The sequence below is a fragment of the Podarcis erhardii genome (assembly GCF_964252035.2).
Source record: "Podarcis erhardii genome assembly, chromosome: 7".
NCBI classification, from domain to species: Eukaryota; Metazoa; Chordata; class Lepidosauria; order Squamata; family Lacertidae; genus Podarcis; species Podarcis erhardii.
In genome coordinates, this window is record NC_138511.1 from 36,290,766 (window position 1) to 36,314,837 (window position 24,072).

General features: G+C 42.6%; 1 protein-coding gene across 2 annotated transcripts in view; it reads left to right on the forward strand.

Moving 5' to 3' along the window:
- NKD1 (NKD inhibitor of WNT signaling pathway 1) overlaps window positions 1-16,708 on the forward strand; it is a 132,227-nt gene extending 115,519 nt beyond the window's left edge. For both annotated transcript variants that reach the window (XM_081870267.1, XM_081870266.1), the window contains 4 exons: window positions 1,031-1,178; window positions 1,708-1,792; window positions 6,264-6,394; window positions 7,982-16,708. In XM_081870267.1, coding sequence (XP_081726393.1) covers window positions 1,031-1,178; window positions 1,708-1,792; window positions 6,264-6,394; window positions 7,982-8,556 — 939 coding nt within the window. In that variant the 3' untranslated portion in view covers window positions 8,557-16,708. The remainder of the gene's footprint in view (window positions 1-1,030; window positions 1,179-1,707; window positions 1,793-6,263; window positions 6,395-7,981) is intronic.
- The last annotated feature ends 7,364 nt before the right edge of the window (window positions 16,709-24,072 follow it).

Consider the following 24,072-nt stretch of genomic DNA (forward strand, 5'->3'; position numbering starts at 1 on the left):
TGCCTTGCCCCTTCCTCAGATTGAGCCAGATGGAATGGCTGACCATGGAGGGAGTTCAGAGAGGGAGGAACCAAGAAATTATTGTTACCTCGCAAGCCTATGGAATCTCACTTGCAGTCTCACTTCTTCCTCTGATACAACCAGATGGGTTTTTGGTTTTTAATTGGCATGGATGATGCTTCAGGGTCAGCATGTGAAAGTCTGACTTTGCACTGAAGCAAGCTCTCAACTGGTAGACCCTCCAATACTTGCACAAAGTAGGGCATTAATATCTCATTTGCTCCAAGTACCTGGAATTAGTCCAGGGACACAGAAGAGACACAGAGAACTGATAAGTGAATGGGTATGGTTGGTGTCAATGAGGAGGCAAGCTGATATTTGTGTCATTAATACAGTTCATTAATTGAAGAGCCATCGTGTAAGTTAAAACAGTTTGGACATAACTTTTGCTAACTGTAACAAAAAGAAACCCCCAAATTGCTCAATAACAGCTTTTGAAACAGACATCTTATGCACGTAATTCACAAAACTGGCTGTCATCTTCTTTCGTAGACACTCTGTCATTGATTGAGCTGCTGTGATGTCACAGAATGTAAACACATTGTTGTGGAATTGTCAATAGTAACAAGAGAAAATTTCTGTGAATGAAGTACAGTGGTACCTCGCAAGACGAATGCCTCGCAAGACGAAAAACGCGCAAGACGAAAGAGTTTTCCGTTTTTTGAGTCGTTCCGCAAGACGAATTTCCCTATGGGCTTGCTTCGCAAGACGAAACGTCTTGCGAGTTCTTGCGAGTTTGTTTCCTTTTTCTTAAAGCCGCTAAGCCGTTAATAGCCACTAAGCCGCTAATAGCCGTGCTTCGCAAGACGAAAAAACAGCAAGACGAAGAGACTCGCGGAACGGATTAATTTCGTCTTGCGAGGCACCACTGTAAGAGGCGATTTTCTCTGAGCGGGGAAAAAGCACCTCATTCTTTATTTCTGTTCTTGACACATTTGTCTTCCTCTGCTTGTTTCATCCTTGATTCTAGGACATCACCAGCTTGCTTCACACCATTTATGAAGTAGTTGATGCTTCAGTAAACCACTCTCCCAGCTCCAGTAAAACCTTGCGGGTGAAGCTCACCGTAGCTCCAGATGGGAGTCAGAAGAAGAAAAGTATCCTACTGAACCATGCTGGTAAGAGTTTGATTCTGAATTTCCGATGGCAGATTTGTCAACTCATTATGCAGAAGCATATAAGACTGACTTACCAGGTTGGTTGTCTGTCCATCTAAACCAGTTTTGCCATCACTGATGGGCAGCTTTTCATATCACCTACTGCCTGATCCTTTTAACTGGAGAATCTTTTTGGGATCCTGATCCCCAATCTCCTTTAAATCACTTTTTTCCTTTTACTCCCAAACATTTCTCCCCCTCCACATAACACAAAACTAAAGAATTCTTCTGTGGATGGTGGATCTTCCACTCCCTCCATGTGTGGTCATGGAGGAGATGATGTTCCCCTGCTCAGTTCATTTAAATGGTAGATGGCCCCCACTTGTTAAGCCATGTAAGAATGTCAATAATAAGAGGGAAATGGCAAGATATAGCACTCTTGGTGAGGGAAGATGTTGGTTGTATGTTCATTCTGAAAACAATGGGAATGGTTAAAATAATAATAATGGGAAAATGAACATGGTTTTGTGTGTATGTGTTGTGGGGGCAGATCTTCAGAGCTCAAGGCACCGAACGGAAAGCAAGGCCAATGAAGAACTGAGGAGTTGTGAGAAGAAGCAGAGGGGCTCCCTCAGGTGAGCTGGAAGCAATTCTTCATTTGTCTCATGATTAGGGATCTTTAAGGTCAGCCCTGAGAGGCTTAGGATTTAAAATTTGTTTTTTAGGCAAGCCTACTCAGACCTGTCATTTTATTATGCATATTTGATTTTTAAAGCTCTGCTGGTTTTATCTAAATGCTATGTCTCCTTGTTGTTTTGATCTTCATATGTATGTTTTATTTTATTTATTTCTTTTTGAAACCATTTAGAAGTTTTTGTTCATTAAGCGGTATATAATTCTTTGCTAAAGAAAAAGAAGTTGGGCTTACATCAAATGCTGCTGTGTCAGCTTGCTCCTATGTTGCCATAATGATGCATAGAATCTTGGGACCACATGGGTGGAGCCTATCAAACGGAGCCTTGCCACCTGATTCGTTCATCGCCCAGCCAGGAGATAATCTGGTGAGAAGGCCCCATCTGATTGACTGCGCCCTTGTAGTTACAGACTTCCAAGCATTACAGGCTTAACAGCATGCTCCTTTTCAGTAATGAGGTGTCCAGCTTTCTCCAGACCTTGCTTCAGAGGCTGCCTTGCCAGCTGCTGCCAAATCCTCACTTCACTCATGAAAAGCTTATTGATAAGGAAATACCTATGTTTCAACCACTCTTTAAAGCCACCATCAATCTTTCTTTGCTTGCGCTGCTCTCTTGTAGGTATTGCCCATCTTAAGATATTTGCCAGCTACAAGTAAACACATGTAACTTACCTGCATGCTACATACAGGACTCATAATTGTATGCATCGGGGCAGTTTCAACTGGGAAAACCGTCTGGAGGAAAGGGTTAACCTCCTTCCCACCCCCACTGCTAAGGTCCCGATCCAAACCAGAGCCCTCTCACCTCCTGGCAACTGCATTTCACAATAAAGGGGGTAGCCATGGTTGATCTTTTGCAACAAAACTGACAAAGACCCCTTTGGAAGCTGAAAGGCTAACAGATTTATAGCAGCATGAGTTTCTGCTGGCAGGCAACAACAATGTACAGTATGAAGATTGGAAGCAGGATTTCTTATGAACCATTTAAGAAAAATGATGATCTGTGCTTTAAAAAGAATTTTGAGAAATGCCCTTCAGAGAATATTTTTAAAAGTGTGTGTGTGTGTGTGTGTGTGTGTGTGTGTGTGTGTGTTATTTTTATGGTGTGACTCAGGGTGCATCAGTTTCCAGCAAAGCAGAGAGACAGTGGTCTCTTTCATGCACAGCTGCAGGTATACTTGCAGCCTTGAAAAGATTAGATAAAACAGGATTTATTTGAAGTTGTATCTCCCTGAAGGAATGCACAATATTGTTTTGGATGCTAGTCTGGGAAGAGACCTTGTTTCCCTGAAAAACATCTTGTCATGTTGTTGGCAAAGATTAGCAAAGAGAAGCATTTGGCTAAGATTTGCCCCAATATCATGCCTTTTCATCAGTTTTATTCATGTATTTTTGATGTCTATCCCACCTTATCCTCGGGGCACTGTGCAGGTAGCAACACATTTAAAATGCAGCACAGTGAAAGTGCCGAGTTGAATGCCTGCTTGCCATCTAAAAAACCATTGTAGAACAGATTAAAACAATCCTATATCTTCTTTGCCTGCTTCTTTGTTTTTTTACATGCACTATTACAGAACAACAACAGCGTCTGCAGATATTCTCAGAAATGGGCTTTGGTGACTTTGCACAGTTATGGGCAACTGTTGAGACCCTCTCTCTATGTCTGCCACGGCTCTTTGAACCAGGGTGCTGTAGTGGTTAGAGTGTGTCACACTAGTACCTGGGAGACCAGGGTTCCAGTTTGGGTGACCTTGGGCCAGTAACTGCTTCTCAGCCTAACTTACCACCCAGGGTTGTTGTGGGGATTAAATGAGGAGAGGGAGAACCATGTTTACTACCTTGAGCAACTTGGAGAAAAAGGTGGGCTATAAATGCAATAATTGGAATGTGACTGGTATCAGGAGCCAATGGTGTGTCGTGGATTGGGATCTAAAGCTTGCCCCAGGCTTGAAGGGGAGCCCTTGACATATTATCCTCTATGGGCCCATTCCTGCACCCCACACCCACTCTATGGGCTTATCTAGTAGCAGCAGTGATCTTTCAATTGCTGCTGGGTGGCCACCATTTTATATCTCCCACAGTGGCCCCCAAGATGGCATTGCTCCACAGCAATGTAGGAGGTTTAACATGGTGCCTTGTAGCCGCTTACTAAGGGTGAACCTCCCTTACCATTGGACCCTGCCAGGCCTCTGATTCCCCAGCAGTTGCCTGAAGATGCCAGTTGCTAATGTTGGCCCCGAATCATAGCATAGTCCAACCTTGGATGAAAATAATCAAGACAACAATCAGATAGCATTTTTAGAGAAACTTGGCATGATGCTCCTAGCCAGGAATTGGGAAATCTCTTGGTCAGGATTGGCCCACTATGTTTCCTGCCAGAGTGGATCAGCAAATGATGCGCCCTATACAAGTCAAAGAGCATAGTACTCAAGGTAGCCAGGTTCTTATTCTTACACCTGAAAACATCCTACAAATGCCTCTTCCACGTCCTGGCTGTTAAAATACAGTGGAACCTCGGGTTGCAGATGTAATCCATGATGGAGGCACGTCTGTAACCCGCAGTGTCGTGTTGGCACATGCGCGTGACGCGATTTGGTCTTCTGCGCATGTGCGAGCGGCGAAACCCGGAAGTAACCCTGAAAACATGTAATCCAAAGCATTTGTAACCCGAGGTACCACTGTACAGTAATAAATTCAGTGGCTACCAATTTGTTATTGAGAGGGGTATGTGCAAAGAAAGTCATCTCTGTTGCATTTTGTTGTTTAGTCCGTTAGTCATGTCAGACTCTTTGTGACCCCATGGACCAGAGCACGCCAGGCACTCCTGTCTTCCACTGCCTCCCGCAGTTTGGTCAAACTCATGTTAGTAGCTTCAAGAACACTGTCCAACCATCTTGTCCTCTGTCATCCCTTTCTCTTTGTGCCCTCAATCTTTCCCAACATCATAGTCTCTTCCAAGAAGTCTTCTCTTCTCATGAGGTGGCCAAAGTATTGGAGCCTCAGCTTCAGGATCTGTCCTTCCAGTGAGCACTCAGGGCTGATTTCCTTCAGAATGTATAGGTTTGATCTTCTTGCAGTCCATGGGACTTTCAAGAGTCACCTCCAGCACCATAATTCAAAAGCATCAATTCTTCGGCGATCAGCCTTCTTTATGGTCCAGCTCTCACTTCCGTACATCACTACTGGGAAAACCATAGCTTTAACTATACGAATCTTTGTTGGCAAGATGATGTCTCTGCTTTTTAAGATGCTGTCTAGGTTTGTCATCACTTTTCTCCCAAGAACCAGGCGTCTTTTAATTTCATGACTGTTGTCACCATCTGCAGTGATCATGGAGCCCAAGAAAGTAAAACCTCTCACTGCCTCCATTTCTTCCCCTTCTATTTGCCAGGAGGTGATGGGACCAGTGGCCATGATCTTAGTTTTTTTTGATGTTGAGCTTCAGACCATATTTTGCGCTCTCCTCTTTCACCCTCATTAAGAGGTTCTTTAATTCCTTCTCACTTTCTGCCATCAAAAGTTGTGTCATCTGCATATCTGAGGCTGTTCTGTTGCATTTTAGCAGTTACACAAATCTCCATGAAAGGGTCAGGCTTTGTGTCTTTTTTTTTTTTTTAAATGACTTGTCTGTTTTTGTTCTTTTAAATAAATTGTTTACATATGTAGACGTCGTTCTGTTGGGACATGGTGCATTTTATTGTGCCACATTCTTGGCCCCATCGTTGTTAAAGCTAAGATTCTTCCCATTTTTCCTTTCCTTGTTTGGCTCATAAATGACTGGTATTTCAGAAATTCATTCTCAGGAAATAGCTCTGCTATATATGAAATGGTAGTGCTTGAACAGGAAAGAGAGATGGACTTATTCAGCCAACAGTTGATCCGGCTTTATTAAAACTATTTCCCCCTCCAATCAGGAGTGTGTTCTTTATCTCCTGGAGTTTTTACCTGCAGTCTCCCCTTTGCCAAATACATTAGGATTGCGAGGGGTACCCTATGGCCAACTATTATTATTTTAAGTATTTATATCCTGCCTTTTTCCCAAGCTGGGATTGAAGGGATCTTACAACATTTTAAAACACCATTGTAAAATACAAAGTAATAAAAGCAAACTTGTTAAAAACAGTAAAATACTTAAAATTGTTTTGAAGCATTGGTCTGCCTAGCTCTGTCTGCCCACCCTCCGAGGTCTGTTCCCAGCTTCCTGTGGGTGCTGGGGCCCCAGCAACATTACATGTGTGCCTCTATTGAATATGGCATAGCAAGGAATTCCAGCCAAGGGTGAATTTTGTAGGAGCATTGCTCCCAGAAGCACTGACTGTCTGTAACTTCAAAACAAAGCTTGTCATTTCAGTGTGTGCTCACTGATTTGGATATAATAATATGTGCATTGCAATTTCCCTTCCTTCTCACAGGTACCACCATGGTGAAGCCAAAACTGAACAGAATGGATGCTATCGTCATTGTGTTGATGAAAACATTGAAAGGAGAAACCACTATTTGGATCTTGCAGGAATAGAAAACTATACGTCAAAATTTGGACCAGGTATATTATGCATTTTCTATAATTTAGCTGCTCCCTAGAGAAGCTATTGTAATGATCTATATGTTTAATATCTCATTCTCTCTCTCTCTCTCTCTCTCTCTCTCTCTCTCTCTCTCTCTCTTACACACACACTCTCTCTCTCTCTCTCTCTCTCACACACACACACACACACACACACACTTAATATTTATTTATTTATTAATTATTGGATTTTTCCTTCTTTTTTTAGCTGTTTGTGTTTTAGCTGTAAGCCACCTTGAGCCCCTGTCAGGGAAAAAGTGGGATATAAATGAGAAAAGGAAAAAGTGGGATATAAAGAACTTGTCAAAAATGTATAACTTGCTGCTGAAATGGAATACACAGGATGAAATGGTTAAATCAGTTATGATTAAGTGGGCACAAGATATTGGACATAACATTATGCTTGCTGACTGGGAAAGGTTGTGGACCACCAGTATGAAATTTACGGCGTGCAACGCCTTGAGAGAGAATATTATGAAAATGATCTATAGGTGGTACATGACCCCAGTCAAGCTTGCAAAAATTTACCACTTATCAGATAATAAATGTTGGAAATGTAAAGAAAATGAAGGTACATTCTTTCACCTCTGGTGGACATGCCCAAGGATTAAGGCTTTCTGGGAAATGATATATAATGAAATGAAAAAGGTATTTAAATATACCTTCTTGAAGAAACCAGAGGCCTTTCTCCTGGGTATGGTTAGCCATGTGGTGCTAAAGAAGGACAGAACGTTATTTATGTATGCTACAACAGCAGCAAGGATACTTATTGCAAAGTATTGGAAGACACCAGATCTACCCACTCTGGAAGAATGGCAGATGAAGATGATGGACTACATGGGACTGGCAGAGATGACTCCGAGACCAGGAGAAAGAGACAGTGGAAGAAGATTGGAAGAAATTTAAAGACTATCTTAACAAATATTATAAAATTAATGAAGGCTAGAATTGACATGGGTTTAAAAATTATGTGGTTTTCAGGGGTGTTGATTATGGAAAAAGAACAGAATTATTAAAGATTTTTGGGAAATAAGGGAATGGATTTGCTGATTAGATAGTGAAATTAGAATACAGAAGGGGGAGGTATGAGGAGGTCGGGGAAATTAGGTTTAAGAAAATAAGGATGGAAATTATACGTGTTTCTTTTTGTTTTTTGTTTATGTATGTTTTTATTGTTAAACTTGAATAAATATCATTTTTTTTAAAAAAAAAGTGGGATATAAATGCAATAATAAGAATAATAATTTAGATCTCATCTATTCCGACCGTCCTTTTTATTGTTGTTAAAATTGGATCTTTAGACTTGTAGGTGCTCAAGTAACTGGAACCCAGTGAGAACTAAACTAAAATTTCCAACTATATTGACCAAGTGAAAAAATAATCATTAATACAGCTGCTAGGGAGCTGCTTTTAAACAAACAAACAAACATTATTATTATTAGTATTAGTATTATTATTTAGCTCATCCTCTGTTTGGTACATTGGTTTATTTTACTTCCTGCTTTTGTTGTCATATCAGTACTTAGAGCCTTAAAATGACCAAGTGCTCTACTTCTTGTTTCTCAGGATCACCACCAGCGGCTCAAAAACATGACCCTCCCATCCGAGTCGCAAACCAAACAAGGTCCCGTTCCCACGAGCCAGAAATCTTCCACGCCCACCAGCGCAGATCGCCAGCAGCGGACCCCAGCCACGTCAGTTTGATGGAAGCCTCCTACGCAAAGCTTGCAGAGATACAGCAGAGGCTGCGGAGCCAAGATGCGAGCAGGCATTTTGCCAAGTCTCCCAAAGCTCAGGGCAGAAATGCCTCTTCCGCCAACGCGGGGAGGGCCGTAAGGAGTAAGCCTGCCCAAGGGGCCTCCATGCCGATGGCTTCCCCCACCACGCGGCTGGGCCCAAACCTCCCTTATCTCCCCATGCAGCCTCAGCCGGCTTACAAGAAACACAAGCAGAGGGCCAAAGAGACTCACCAAGTCTGCAAAACCTTCCAGCCCCCCGGGACGGTTTTCGAAAAAGAGCACGTGAGAGACCTGCCCGCTGTCATCTTGTACGAAGGCCAAGTGGGGCAGATGATTCAGAGACATGAGCACCACCACCACCACGAGCACCACCACCACTATCACCACTTCTACCAGACATGAAATGGACCCCCTGCTGCCGTCTGTTAGCGAACCATCCCGATATGAAGGAGGCCTTTTTAGCTGCCACACTCTGGAAGAAAAGTGTTCTTCTTATTAACCTTGTTGTTACTCCATTAATATTCCGCTAGCACCCATCTTAGGAGTTATATGAAAACACTAAGATTAATAATAATAATAATAACCTAACACTATTTATATTATGTGGGACTGTGTAGCTTACTTTATTGATTTGTGGATTTAAAGTTTGGCTTGTACAAGAACACCCGTGCACAAGAGCAAACAGCCATAGCTATCATCACGAGCAGTGCTTGAATGCAGGTTGTCAATGCACTTCTGGCAAGGATCCTTTCCTCCACGGTAACTGGAAGAGATGCTGCAAAACAATAAGGCTATGACACCCAGCTTGTCCCATTCGTTGCCTCATTGCACACAAGCCCATCATCAGGGGAGCAATGTTCGAAGGTTCTGGACTCCGGGAATATAAACAGCTGCTACCTCTCGTATAATTCAGAACTTCTTAATGATTGTATTGTGCTATGTCGGGGTGGGGCTGGGGGGGGTTGTTTTTATTTGATTGCATTCATATAGCCTGTATATGTTTTACTCCTCACCTCCTTGCAAGCTATATCTTAATATTAATTATGTGGAAATAACTAACTATATTTGTCAACAGAGCTACGTTTTTCAACTTATTTCCCCACCCCCTTTTTTACCATTTTCTTTTTAAACAGACACCTTTACGGTCTGCTTTATATATTGGGTACTATTTAAACATATATTTTCTCTTTCTTATCGGCTGTTGTGTGTTGGAAAGCCATCATTAAGGAGCATGTTTCATTGCAGTCGGGATAGGGGCTCTTCAGAGGATCTGTGGGGTCCTGGCACCAGAAGAGTGAAATAGGCCTCAGAGGCAAGGGGGCATAGGTAGACTGCACCCATTTATCCCTGTTCACAGTCACCACTCTGAACAACAGCAAGAGGTTTGCACTCGTTTGTAGCATTCCTCTCTTTCTCACTGTTGCAAAGGCTGCTTCTATAACCCTCAGTGGATTGGATTTTCCCTTCTTGGGTGTCACCCTGTGATGACATCACAAGTTGGCTTGTTGCTGGCTTCAGCCAATCTCCTGTGGGTCTTCCTTCACCAAACACACACACACACACACACACCACTCTGCATATCAGATGCCTTCCTCTAAATTTGCATTGGGCGCCATCTTGACAACAAAGGCATATAAGACAGCAATATTGTTACTCAGCTGGGGCATTGCTAACCTTCACTTTTCAGCTTATAGTTTTCCTACACCCCCACCCGTGTGTGTGTGTGTGTGTGTGTGTGTGCGTGCACACGCGCACACACACACACTCATTTAATTTTGCAGGTTGTGGATTTCTTCTTTTGCTTGGTTCTCCTGCTCCTTCATTTCCCACATTGTTCTTTTAGAGAGAGAGTTGTGGACAGAATATTGCTCTTCTCACCTTTTAAACGTTGGCAAATATATATAAATATAAATATATATAAATATGAATATATATATGAATATACACACTCTCAGGTACATTTTTTGTGTTTTATAAAATCTGTGGGTTGTTTTTTTAAAAAATATATATTAACATTTTAATCTTAAAGCAGCGACTCTTTGGACATGCTCTTTGAACATACAAGTATGTGTGTTCCTTCACCCCACCCCAATCTCCCAGCTGCTTCTTGATTTTTGGTTCTGCAGCATCTACTACTTCTGCCTATTTCTTTAAAAAGAAACAAAAATCATCTGTCTTCTAGTCTCCCCCTCCACATTCCTATCATATGACCTCCACCCCATAAAGCAGGTTAAGTCATGATGTAAAAAGTCATGACTGTCTGTCAAAGGTAAACCTGGAACAAGCATGGCCAAAGAGTTGTTAAGCTTGATTCCCTGCCCCCCCCCTCGGGACCAGCAGCTAGAGAACACAGGGCCAAATTCGTTAGATCATGGTGCTGAGAATGCAAATGTTGCAAGTTCGATCCCTGTATGGGACAGCTGCATATTCCTGCATTGCAGGGGGTTGGAATAGATTGTCTTCCAACTCTACAATTGTATGATTCTATAAAATCCTAAGAACAGAAGAGCTTGCTGGATCAGACTAGAGCCCTGTCTAGTCCAGCAACTTGTTCTCACAGTGGCCACCTAGATTGCTGTGGGAAGCCAGCAAGCAAGACCAGAGCCCAACAGCACTCTGAGGCATACCCACCTCTAACACTGGAGGTAGAAAATATACATTGTGGCTAGTAAACATGGAGAACCTTATCCTCCATGAATTTTTCTGATCCTCTTTGAAAGTCATCAAAGTTGGCCGCTATCACTAAAAACTGTGTCCTGAATCTTCCAGCATTTAGCTTCATTGGATAAAAATCCAGCTACCAGAGGAGCTCTGGTTTCCTCACTCAGAGGCAAGAAGGCTACATGTAGAGGGGGGTATTATGAAGACAACTGGACTTGCTGTCTGTCTGGTGGCCCTTGGCTCACCACCCTCTACCCCTTCTCATTAACCCACTAGCATTCTTAAGCCTTCATCTCTCTTCTTCTACAGCAGCCTTCCCCAACCCCGTTCTCGCCTACTGTTATTGGACTACAGCTCCCATCACACCTGACCATTGCCCATGCTGGCTGGGGCTGATTGGAGTTGTAGTCCAAAATATTTGGAGGAGGCTGTGGTACAGGAACTAGGATCAGACCAGACCTTCTCATCTGGCTCTGCCAGCAGACAGCTCTCTTGTCTTTTCTGCATAGCACCCATTGCCCCCCACACAGATGAAGAGCTCCGCCCTGTGAGCAGCAACAGGAAACCCTCCTTGCCTCCCATGCGGGAACCAAAACACAAAGTGGTGCATTTCAAAAGGAGAGACTTCTGTTGCTGTTCCCATTGCAGTTAAGGAAGAAAGTTAAAGAGCTCCTTTGCCTGTGGCCTTGACCCTCACTGGAGTAGGTAAGGAGGTGAAGGCAATGCTGCTGGCCCTTCAGCACTTGGACATCCCATTAAAAATAAGTTGTCAAGCAGAGCAGCAAAGGGAGGAGACTGTTTTAGGTTTCCTGCTCTAATCAGGTGGCAATTTGGTGTTTACAAGAGAGCGAAGGATATTGAAGAAGGGGGTCACAGTTTGGTGTGTGCCTTTTGCAGAAGCTACCAAAAGGAAGATCTTGGGGAGGGGTTGTTCTAGGGCTGCACTCCCCCTCTGGCCACAGTCCTTGGCCCCTTTACCAGTCAACAAGCTAGTAAGCCAGGACCCCTTTGTTGCATTTGCAAGTTAAAAGAAAGTCTCTGACCACACACACACAGACAAACAAAACAGTGTGGATTTTTTTTAAAGCATTTACTTTTGCTTTTATCTTCTTTCAGTATTTGTGATTGTTGTTGTTTACAATATTGTGAGATGTTCTTCCATTTTAAAAAATAATGGGGAGCCCCAGCTCAAATTTTGATCAGTTCAAAATGGGATGTTCTGTTTGAAGAAGGAAGCGTGATGTGTACAGTGACGCCAAATACATTGAAGAGTCTGACTTGGTTGTGGCTGGTGATCAGAATTAACACTTGTTCATTAGTTCTACAACTCTTGTCTCAAATAGAAAATCTAAGCAATGCTTTCCTCTTCCTTTTAAAACAAAACCAGCCATGTTTTACATGAGTGTTATTTTCCTTCTGTCAACATTTGGTCCAGTTATGTCTGGCGAGATCTTTTAAAGTGTGTTAATCTGCGTGACAGCTAGCCCATTTGGTTTATCCTTTGAAATTCTAAAGTTAAAAAAAAAAAGATTATTTATATGCTGAATTTTTTTGTATAGAAAACTGCGGAGGGGAAAGTTGGTTAGAACAGTCTTTACTTAACCACTGAGTTGTTCTAGTCTATTTTGCTGCTTGTGTTATCAAACCCTTCCTTTCCTCCAATGTATATATAATTATGGACTACAAAAAAGAAAAAAGGCATATCACATGCCTAGTAGAAGGAATAAGCTTATTTATATGATAGTGTTAAACAAAGTCTGATGTATTCAAGTGATTTTTGTTATACTGCATGCAACCCCACGAGTGTAACACATTCCATTGGAGAAAAGATGCCATGTCTTTAGGTTCTTAAGAAAGTGGTGTTTGTCGTTTCCTTTCCTGTTTTCTTCCTATCTGTTGTATGTTTTCCACAACTCCAACAATGCAAAAGAACATATCTCTCTTTGACTCAGAAGGAGGTAAAGAAATTGCATTAGCAATGGTTTTAGGAGTCTTTAAGGGGACACGGGTGGTGCTGTGGTCTAAACCACAGAGCCTAGGGCTTGTCGATCAGAAGGTCGGCGGGTTGAATCCTCGCGACAGGGTGAGCTCCCGTTGTTCGGTCCCAGCTCCTGTCCACCTAGCAGTTCGAAAGCACATCAAAGTGCAAGTAGATAAATAGGTACCACTCTGGGGGGAAGGTAAACAGCATTTTGTGCGTTGCTCTGGTTCGCCAGAAGCAGCTTAGTCATGCTGGCCACATGGCCCGGAAGCTGTGTGAGGACAAACACCAGCTCCCTTGGCCTATAGAGCAAGATGAGCATGCAACCCCAGAGTCGTCAGCGACTGGACCTAACGGTCAGGGGTACCTTTACCTTTAAGCAACACTCCTCCCAATACCCCCTCCCTTTGGCAATTCGTTTCATTCAGGAGAGTCTCATGGATGTGTCGGCTACAAGATTTTGTTGGGTTAGTCCAAGCATTGGCAATGTGTTTTGGGGTGGTGTTAATCTAACCTTTAAGATTTTTATTTTTCCTGGATAAGCACCTTTTAAATCATTTTATAGGGGATTATATGTATGTGGTTAGGGGTAAAGGATAGAAATCAACTCAAGGTTGTGCAAGGAGAATGCCTCTCAAGGCTGGTTTTGTGTAGGTGCAAAATGGCAGTGATGTGATGTGAATGGTTAAATTTGCTCTTGACCAAAAGTAGCCAACACACAGGACAGTTGCCTAGTTCTCATTGTGGTGGCAGTGAGCTTGCTTTTGAGGTGCATTGTTTTAGATTGCCAGTTGGGGGTTCAAATGCCTGAAAGCTCTTCCATAAGATAAAAAAAAAATTCTCTTGAACCTTGGCAGGTAGCATGCTGGGGGAAAGAAGGCTATGCTGGAACCATAAAGTTGCCAGAAGAGTCCTGCTGAATCAGACCAAAGGCCAGTCTAGTCCTACATTCCATTTCCAATTGTGACACCCACCTCCCCTAATTGCCTTTGATAAGTCCACAAGCAGTGCAGCTATGCACCATCTAGAAAGAAAAACCACATTACAAAAAGATCACAAGGTGTCCTGAACCCCTGGCCGGCAAGTCAGTATGTCAATTCCCCAGTCCTGTTTTAATCCACATGCCCATTGTCCCACAGAGATCCTGGCGCATCCAAGTCAAGGTCCATCAACATGGGTAGTTGAGCAGGAATCTCAGTTCTGCCCTATTTCACTTTGCCTGCTGATTGCAGCATCTGGGCTTGATGAGCCATGTGACCCTCACCTGTTCCAAGCCTACTCCAGCTGAGGAATCACAAATCTAAAACTAGTTAGCCTCACTTGGCCAGCTAAGGAGCTGGGCTGTTGGCCCTTGCCTGCCTCAGCCTCCTAGAACACATCACCCACTGCTCCCTACACTTCAAAGCCCACCATGATCATGGAGACAGGGGTCACTCTGGCTCTGTTGATGAGTCCTGCTGCTCTGGTTCCTGTGCACTGACCCCCATCCCTTCATCATCCTCCATTACCCTGTGAGTACTTCCTACACCAATCTTCTCCTTCCCCATTCCCAGCTTGCCCCAGTATGTCCCAGTCCTGGCTACACTCCTCGCCAGGATCCTCTTCCTCCTCCCTGTTCACTTCCTTGTTTATGACACGAGGGTGCAGATTTGCACAAAATGTGCATATGTCACATGTCCAGATGCAAATATTGAAAAATTCAAATAGGAATGAAATGGTAGAAAGACTGGCCAGGTGATCTGTATTCTCTCTAGGGATAGAAGTAGAGATTTGTTTTGGTTCACATTTAAAGGCAAAGTGAAATGCAGACATCCTTTGAAATGCACACTTCTCTGATTTTGCAATGTAGTTTTCCACACACATAATGAGTACAAAAATGCACATGCTTGGATAAAGTGTGTGTATGTGTGTTAATAAGAATTACATACAAAAATGCATTATACTGGGGAAAATTGTTTTGCACAATTGTGCACATTAGGGGAAACTGCATACAATAATATATATGTTAGGGGGGATTCATTTTAAGTCCATGAGGACTTAAAAAAAAATCTGGTATGGAAATATGGAGAAATGGACTTAAGAACTGAAAAACGAGAAACTGAAATGGGCATACCTAGTGCCTGCTCAGACTGCAGCCCAGGAGTTGATGAGCAGTTTCAAGGCACCTGTACTCAGTGATTTCTCTTTACCCAAAACTTTGACCAGAAAACTCTTCAAATACATGACAGTTTCAAACAGAGAACTGCTCTCTATAAAGGAGGACACACAACCATCCTAGTAACATCCCCATTGCTACAAGTGCCAAGCAAATAATATTCAATGGCCTATTACCTGGGGGTTACATAGAGTTATTGGTGTCACCACTGTGGGCTTCCTGATTCCATGATAGGGCCTTTTCAGTGGAATGCCCTCCTGAGTGACATGCATCTGTCTCCCTCATTGCTGACTTTCAGGAGAAATCTAAAAACATTCCTTTTTACCCAGGCATTTGATAGCAGACACTGTTCCTGACTGCCCCAAGATCACTGGTTGCTAATGTTCTTTAACTATTTAGAATGTTTTTAATGCTTTATCACTGCTGTGTTTGCCACCATGGGTTCCTTCAAGAGGAAGGGCAGAATATAAACCAATAAATTATTATTAATATGTTAAAACCTCAATTTACGCTGTCAAGAAAGTCAAGAAAGTCACCTTTCTGCTAAACTAAAACATAACAAACAAGAGCCTGCTGGGTCAGGCCATTGGCTTATCTAGTCCAGCACCCTGTTCTCACAGTGGCCTGTGGGAAACTCACAAGTGGGACCCCTACAGTGATTTCTAGCAACTGCTATTCAGAAGCATTGCTGCATCTAACAATGGAGGTAAAAACACCTACAAATTGTCACTTTTCCTCTGTTGGGCAATTGCTCCACCCCCCTGACCATTTTGGGTGACTTTTCCCACAGTCAGGGGTCTCCCTGACCTGCTAATATGTTCATGTGTCTAAATGGACTTTTTTGTATGTGAGCCTCCACCTGTGGATTGAAGTGGTACATCCCAGATCAGCAATTGTAGTTAGGTAATTTTAAGACTGGATTTAATGATCTTACCAGAGGAGGAAAACGTGTATTGCATCACTTACTTAAACCAACCCTGCTGCATTTGAGGGTCATGCAGAGTGGGGTCCCCAAATACCAATCCTCATGACACCACTGGTTCAGACACAGGTTTTACCACCCAACTGGGAACTAAAGCTTTCCTTCTTTTGGATCAACTGAGTCAGGACATTGAACCTGCAAGCTTCCAATGGCACTGCAAGTTTTTCTGTCAGAAAAGATGGCAGCAAAATGGCTCCCAGGAACGGAGGGAGGGGGAGAAGGTTCACCTTTTTCCCAATCAATGGGTGTTTTGTTCTTGATCTCTGTAGAGCTAATCTTTCAAAGAATCTAAGGTGAATACTGAAGGAAATTAAACAGGGTGTCTTATGTGGGGGTTGGCTGGTTGAGATGTTTTGTTCACTTTCCAAAATGCAAACTATATCTTGCTGAGATTTTGTGAAATGCAAATGAACTTTAGTAACATGGCATCATTGTGCTTTTTTAAACAAACAAACAAACAAACAAACAAAAACAAACTTATATCAGTTATGTAGAAACGTACAGTATTTAAATACTGTCTTGCATTTGTATTAATGTGCATTAATTGTGAATAACTGAACATGTCACGTAGCACAGTTTATGTTTTGGGTTATTTTTTATTCACAGAACTCTTAAGCCTCCATAACATTTTTGTAAAAAAGGAAAAAGGAAAAAAAAGTTTGCTTTTCAGTATTTTGTATAGTTAATATAGATGGTTTTGACTAAATGCTTTATTTATTTAATAGCAAAACTGTGCCAAGAGAAACCCCTGTTAATTAAAAATTTTACTAGTTCAGACGTTTTCTCCCCTTTATTTTGTTAAGTTCGGCGTCATCATTCCTCCAGTTCTCATTTCATTTTCATTCATTTATATTCTAGACTTTAAAAAAAAAAAAGTAGAAGAATTGTTTTGGTCACATGGTTGAGGACCTTCACTGATGCTGCAGCAAACTCTTCTTATATTGTGGTGGTTGCATTATTATTGGAGATTTGTTGGGAGTGTAGGGGTTGCCAAAAAATCCAAAATGCATTGTGGGGCGGGGGGGGGGGGTTGAGACAAAAGGCTGTTCAGGTCTGTATAAAATTTACAAGTGCTACTTTAGATATACAGGTGCAAATTTAGAAAGTTCCTTTACTTTAATTAGAAATAGACTGCATCTCACTACAGTGGGGAATACTTCGCCCACTTAGCCAGGTGCTAATAGGCAGCATGTGCTTTCCTTTCATGGGAACCATCCATGCTATACATTTAAAGCAGTAACATAACCACTTAAACAGACTTTCCCTAAATAATCATGTGGAATGTAGTTTCTTAAAGTTGCTGAGAGTTGTTAGAGGATCCTTATTCCCTTCATAGAACTAAAGTTCCCAGGGTGGTTTAGCTATCAATTTTTCTTCTCATGGAAATCTGTGAGGGGAACAGGGTTTCCTAAGCAACTTTCAGCACCCTTAGCAAGCTACGCTTCCCAGCTTTCTTTCTGGGGGCTTTGTGTGACTGTTCAAAGTGATAATCATAGTGTTTTGATGCTGTTTACCTTTAAACCAGACTTGGACTTGTCAGCCCATAAAATGGTGGGAGCAATGCATAACCTGATTTCAGTTTTCAAAAAAGCCTGAGGCCTAGTCATGAACACCTGGAGAAGCAACCTGCCTCTTGAGTAGATGGAATCTTGATTTGATAACCAATTTCCCCAGATGGGGACAAACTTTTGATCGACCTAAAGTTCGGCCTTTTGGCATGATGGTTAGAAATATTCTAAGACAGGCCATGTTTATCAAGAGCAAGCAAGGGAGGAGTCCCCCACTCCCCAATTCCAGGCCCCTGGGCCGAACTTAACATTTTAGATCTCTGTTTTCTAAAAAGTAAGTGTTTTTGTCTCCATGAAAACACCACCTCCATTACTAATTCAGTTTCTGTATTGTTGCCCTGAGGGCACGACGAGCATTTGGCTGTGTTTTTCCTTGTTTCTTTGTCTCAGACCCTGAAGCAATAGTTTCCAAATTAGAGTGAATGTTAATTAGTTTCTTCAAATGACTGTGTGCAGTATCTACAATGCAATGGTGACTGTTGGCAAGGAAATTCTGGCCAGTGATCGAAACTGACTGTCAAGTTGGCTGGAAACACTCCTGGGTTGAAAAATAACTTGGCGGGGGTGAGGCTGGGCTTGCTGCTGGGTTTCATTCTTTTGAGTGGTCCTGTCTTTCCCTGGATACAACCTTGACGGTTGGCAGAAATGTTGCAGAGTTGTTAGAAGGCCCTGCTAAAACCCTGGAGTATTTAATGTATGGATTAGATACACCTGCTCCCTCTCTGCCTCCTGCAAAGAGGATACAGACAACCAAAATACCCCCAGTGGAACGTCCCCATTTTGGGCCATCTATATGGGCTCTTGCTTCCATCTTTTTTTTTTTCCTTGGGAAACCATCAGTCTAAAAACATCCAGCATGAGGGCTAATCTGCACATACAGCAAAATCCTGACTGAACTGCTCTAGACCGAGAATTACATTTTTAAAATATCTGTGAAAACACTGCATTATATTTTGATTCTTCTATATATTGGTGTGCTTTTTAATTATTATTTTTTTATTATTTTATCTTACATATGTTAGCTGCCTTGAGATTCCTGCAGAAGGAAGGGTGGGATATAAGCACAGGAATAATAATAATAATAATAATAATAATAAGAAGAAGAAGAAGAAGAAGTAGCATTCAAAAACAGAACCCCCATCAGCAGCCTACCAACTGGTCCAGGGTTCTAATGCCTCATTCCACTTATGTAAACACCAGCGGTAAAGTCTATTCCTCAGATCTCTTCTGTAATCTTCTGTGCCTTCAAAACCTGCTTTTAAACAAAAGACTGCAATTATATTTTGAAATCTAAAATCTGGGTTCAAAGAAGCTTACAGCAATAAAACAAAAAAAGGACAATAAAAACCATAAAAAGTTGAAAGTTAATTGCTTGCAAGTTTCAACTTGCACTTGGAACTGTCGCATCAAATAAATATGCAGTTGGCTGCTGTCCCTTTATCAGGTCATTTTAATATAGTATAAATATCACCTGATTGTGGCATTTGAAAATGTTTTATTTTGTGCAAACACATCTTCTACCCTTTTAAAATCGCATTTTGGGGTGCTTCCCAGTCCCCCACCAACATCAACTAAATGCATCTGCTGGATCAACAGCAACAAAAGCCATTTTCAAAAACATAACAAGAGTGAAGGATTCCTTCCTCCCACCAATAGAAGCTTTGTACACATTCTTGTTTATTCTGCATCCAGTGCACTCCCACTGCTGGTTTCAGAAGCGGTGCACTCCAGACATTTGGTCACAATCCGTACCTTTCCTGACATTTCTTACGAAATACGGCCAGCTTCAATCCAAATTCAGGAAAATAATGGCCTAGCTGCATTGTAAGCTGTCAAGGAGTACACAGCCAGAGTTAAGGTGTATATCTACGTCTTCATGCACATACGCACACCCAATTCTGATGTGAAATGTAAGCTGCAACATTGGCAGAAGCAATTTAAGGGAGCCTGCAGATTTTGGGAAGGGGGAGGGGGATATGACAAGGAGGTTGGGGGGGCAGGGGAGGGGGGGAGATAAACCTTATTATGTTTCTTTGCCAAAGGAGAAAAGAAACGATATTGACTTAAATGTGGGGAATTTAAAAGGGGCCATATGTTCTCACTTTGTGCTTTGTTTCTAATAGATAGACAGAAATCTTTTGAAGTGTGGATTGGCTCAGTGGGGTGCAGGCTTCTGTAGAGAAAAGATGCTAAAAGGGAGGATGTGAGAGGGCATATGAAACTCTATTAGCCATGCAACAGCAGAGAGAGAAAGGCAAATCCAATGATAATGTACATCTGTTTCAGGGAGTTTATAAGCTTTGAACATTTTTTATGTGCTGATAAGTGGATCCTTTTCTTACCATAACTTAGAACTTCAAAGGAGATTGTGTGGATAATGCAAATTGCTGAAATATGAGATTTTCCTACAAAGAGGTTTTCCAAAAAAAGAAAAAAGAGAGAGAGAGGAAAGAATTAAGGCTAATTGATGCCACAGTCTTTTATGTGCAGTGTAAAAACTCGACAAAAATTGATTTTTTAATATTTTTTTAAAGGGCATTGACGGAAAATATATTGGAGGCTGTTTCCCTCTCTCTCTCTCTCTCTCTCTCTCTCTCTCTCTCTCTCTCTCTCTCTCCACCCCCACCCTTTGTGGGCATGGTCTTTGGTTTGAAAGAGAGAAGCTTCTGTAAGTTGAACATTTGTCTTCCAATATCAGCGAAGCAATAATAATGTAGCATAAATTAAGAGACATAGCCTAGCTGTTAATGCTATCAAAGTCTGTCATGTCAGGGGAATGTTAAGAAACCACAAGTGGAAAGCAGCACGGAGTATGGAACGATCTTATCTGCTTCAGTCAACTGCCAATTTCATCTCCATAACAAGCCGCAGGATCACAGAATATTGCCATTGCTATTATCACCTGTCTGCGCCATCCGGATGCTGAACAGGAACAATTAGCCTATGGAACTCACTGGCACAAGATGCTATGAAACCTCAGGTGTGAGTGGCTCATTGGTGTTTTTTGTTTTAAAGAGAAGTGGACGTACCTCTCCCAAACAAACCATTCCCTCTATTCCCAATCTTTGGGGGCAAGGTGCCTCCAAACAGCACCACCCACACAAGAGGGAGCTATTTGCAGGTTTGCAGAAGTATAAAAATCCTAAAGAGGCAACTCCTTGACACAGTTCAGTGAGAGCTGAACTTGCTCAGTGGCAATGGAATGCTGACTGTTGTGAGGAGTGGAAATGGAGTGCCTGGAATTGTGAACAGATAACACAACCCACATTAAAAATGTTTTGTTGCAGGCCCCATTATCCAAAGCTAATAGCCATTACATCTGGCAATGAAATCCCATGTTCAAGGACTGCAAAAATTTCAATTATTCATTACTGACAGTGGGGCAGAAAGACCGGACTTGAAGAAACAGGGGCAATTGTTAAGCATCTGAGAGCCACACGGCATGACTTCTTGTCCCTTGTTTGGGACTTTGACTGCTTTGGATAGTCTTCCCTGGGGCTTTCTTGTTAGTTCTGACTAGCAGTGACTAGGTGAGATCTCTGTGTGACTTTCACAGGCCTGCTACCTTAGATGCTTTCCAAATGGAACTGTCCAGGAGCAAACCCAGGACTTTTTCCAGGTGCTAAGCATCTGGTCGCTATGGAAAGGGGAGAATGTCAAGGACTGTATTTAGGTAGGGCTTTATTCCGTTTCACCAACACTTCCTTTCCTGACAATTTCAACATTTTAAGGGATCTTATTGAAAGTCTAGCGATCATTTCCACCTTATTTCCCCCCAGAAAAACCTGGAAGATTATGGGAGTGTTGCATTGTAATGTAACATGAGAAAAATTCCGTAATTTAAAATTTAGCATCACATGTTGGTATATCCATCAAACACCAGTTCCATAATGCAACAGGTGATGCAGTGAAAAGGGAACTTTAGAAGTTGAGACAGAAGTGCTGAGATTATAACCAGGAAAATGTAACGCAACAAACCCCACATCTGAATGAAGCCCTGCAGGCTTCCAATGATTTGTTTTCTAGTGGGAAGGAAGGTACCATAACTCAGTGGAAGAGAATCTGCCTTGAATCCAAAAAGGCTGTGAATGAGTCCTTGCCATTATGGCAAAACTGGGTTAGGTGGATTGATAGACTATGAAACCAAGTCAGTTTCATAGAGTTGACAAATCTGTCATTGGAAATTCAGAATCAAACTCCTACCAGCATGGTTCGGTAGGATACTTTTCTTCTTCTGACTCCCATCTGGACCTATGGTGAGCTTCACCCGCAAGGTTTTACTGGAGCTGGGAGAGTGGTTTACTGAAGCATCAGCTACTTCATAGATGGTGTGAAGCAAGCTGGTGATGTCCTAGAATCAAGGATTAAGCAAGCAGAGGGAGACAAATGTGTTAAGAACAGAAATAAGGAGGTGCTTTTTCCCCCGCTCAGAGAAAATCACCTCTTACTTCATTCACAGACATTTTCTCTTGTTAAAGGTAAAGGTAAAGGAACCCCTGCCCGTAAGGGCCAGTCTTGCCAGACTCTAGGGTTGTGCGCTCATCTCTATAGGCCGGGAGCCAGCGCTGTCCGGAGACACTTTCGGGTCACGTGGCCAGCGTGACAAGCTGCATCTGGCGAGCCAGCACAGCACACGGAACGCCGTTTACCTTCCCGCTGGTAAGCGGTCCCTATTTATCTACTTGCACCCGAGGGTGCTTTTGAACTGCTAGGTTGGCAGGCGCTGGGACCGAGCGACGGGAGCACACCCCGCTGCGGGGATTCGAACCGCCAACCTTTCGATCGGCAAGTCCTAGGCACTGAGGCTTTAACCCACAGCGCCACCCGCGTCATTGACAACTCCGCAACAATGCATTAACTTTCTGTGATATCATGCAATAATTCCCTATTCTGAATGCACCCAAGATGAATCAGGGTGCTCCACTGGGAAAGCATTATATACTACTAGTAGTAATTCATTTATTTATACCCCGCCTTTTTGCCTGACAGGCCTCAAGGCAATTTACACATCATGTCTGTGGCTGCATAGATGTCATACATTTACAGCACATGGCTTCCCCCAAATTATCCTAGGAACTGTAGATTAAGGGTGCTGGAAATTGCAGTTCTGTGAGGGGTAAACTATAGTTCCATTGTGCCTTCAATGTATAGTATGTACACAGCCTCTGTGTGCATCTATCCACACCAGTAACTGATGACAGGCCCTTTTCATCTCGGCTGGATCGTGGAGATGGGATGTGAAACCAATGTACGAAGCAGAGCACTAAAGCGTTCTTCTTGCTGAAATGACGATGTCATCAGGCTAAAGAGAGAGAGAGAGAAGCGGAGAATCATGCCGGCTAATTAGATTCCCAAATGGCAGCTCATGCAGACTGGAAATAGCAGGCCCTTCTGTTTATTTGATTTCCTCAGTTCCACAGACATTGCTTTGATCAAAATAATGAGCAGAGTAGTTTATCTGAGGGGCTGCCAGAGGCATGTAGCACACCTTGGGATGCCACACATTGGCAACTGCCACCTGTCAATGCCACCTGAGTGGTGCTGAAGAAGGCCTGGTGTGAAAGCCCTTCCATGCGTCTGCTTTCTTCACGTGCCAGTTCACATGTTAATGTTGGCATGCCAGTGACTGATGGCCCAGGTGGATCCACAGCTGAAGTGGTGGGACTACATGTGACTGGGCCATTGTGCATGGTAAGCACATGTAAGTGTATGAAGAACTTTGCCAAGATAAGGACTTCCTGTGTGGACTTTGTCCTGTATATATCAGATCCGTGAGACACATTGGCATAGGCTAATTTTTATATATAGGCACAAATTTAAGGAGACTTTCAGAGGGCAGAAAAGCAAAACCTGGTCTTGCTCGCAGGACCTATGGTGAACTATGAAATGCTAAGACAGAGGTGTAGTGTTCCAGGGTGGTGGAAGACCTGTTACTATTTCTGCAGTAGGGTCCCTGTCTCCAGTGCCCCAGAGCTGCCCAGTCAGCATGAACAGAGAGCTTTTTAGCCACTGAGAAGTCTTCTTTGCACTGATTGGAGGCAAGCAGAGTGAAAGAAGTTGAGTCAGTCACTGGGGTTTGGTTCCTAGGGTTACTCTGTCAAGGGTACATGGGAAGAACCCTGAGGAGTTGTTATTCTGTATGTTCCAAAGCTAAGCATTTAGCAACACTAAGCACAAGGGGCTTCAGGGTCAAGAGAATGGTGTGCAAGTTCTGTTGCATACAATGGAGCTTCTTGGTAAACACAATTTAAGTCACCCCAAAATAATATATTGGAGTACTCCCAACCATTTGCCCATGTATGTGCGCAGAAAATAGTAGATCGGCATTGATTGTTGCAATGCATCCCTAATTATTATTATTGTAGGATTATAATTTTATTGTATAATCTTAGAAAGTTGAATAATCTTAGAAGGATGTGTGGCTGTAACTATCATGCAATTCTGAAATTGTCATCACACTGCAATCCATCCATCTAGTATTTTGGACCAACACCTTTGCTTTTCAAACTGATACAGGCCATTCCACTGCTACATGACTCATCTGTTCCAGGTGTGCACAAGGCATTGGCTT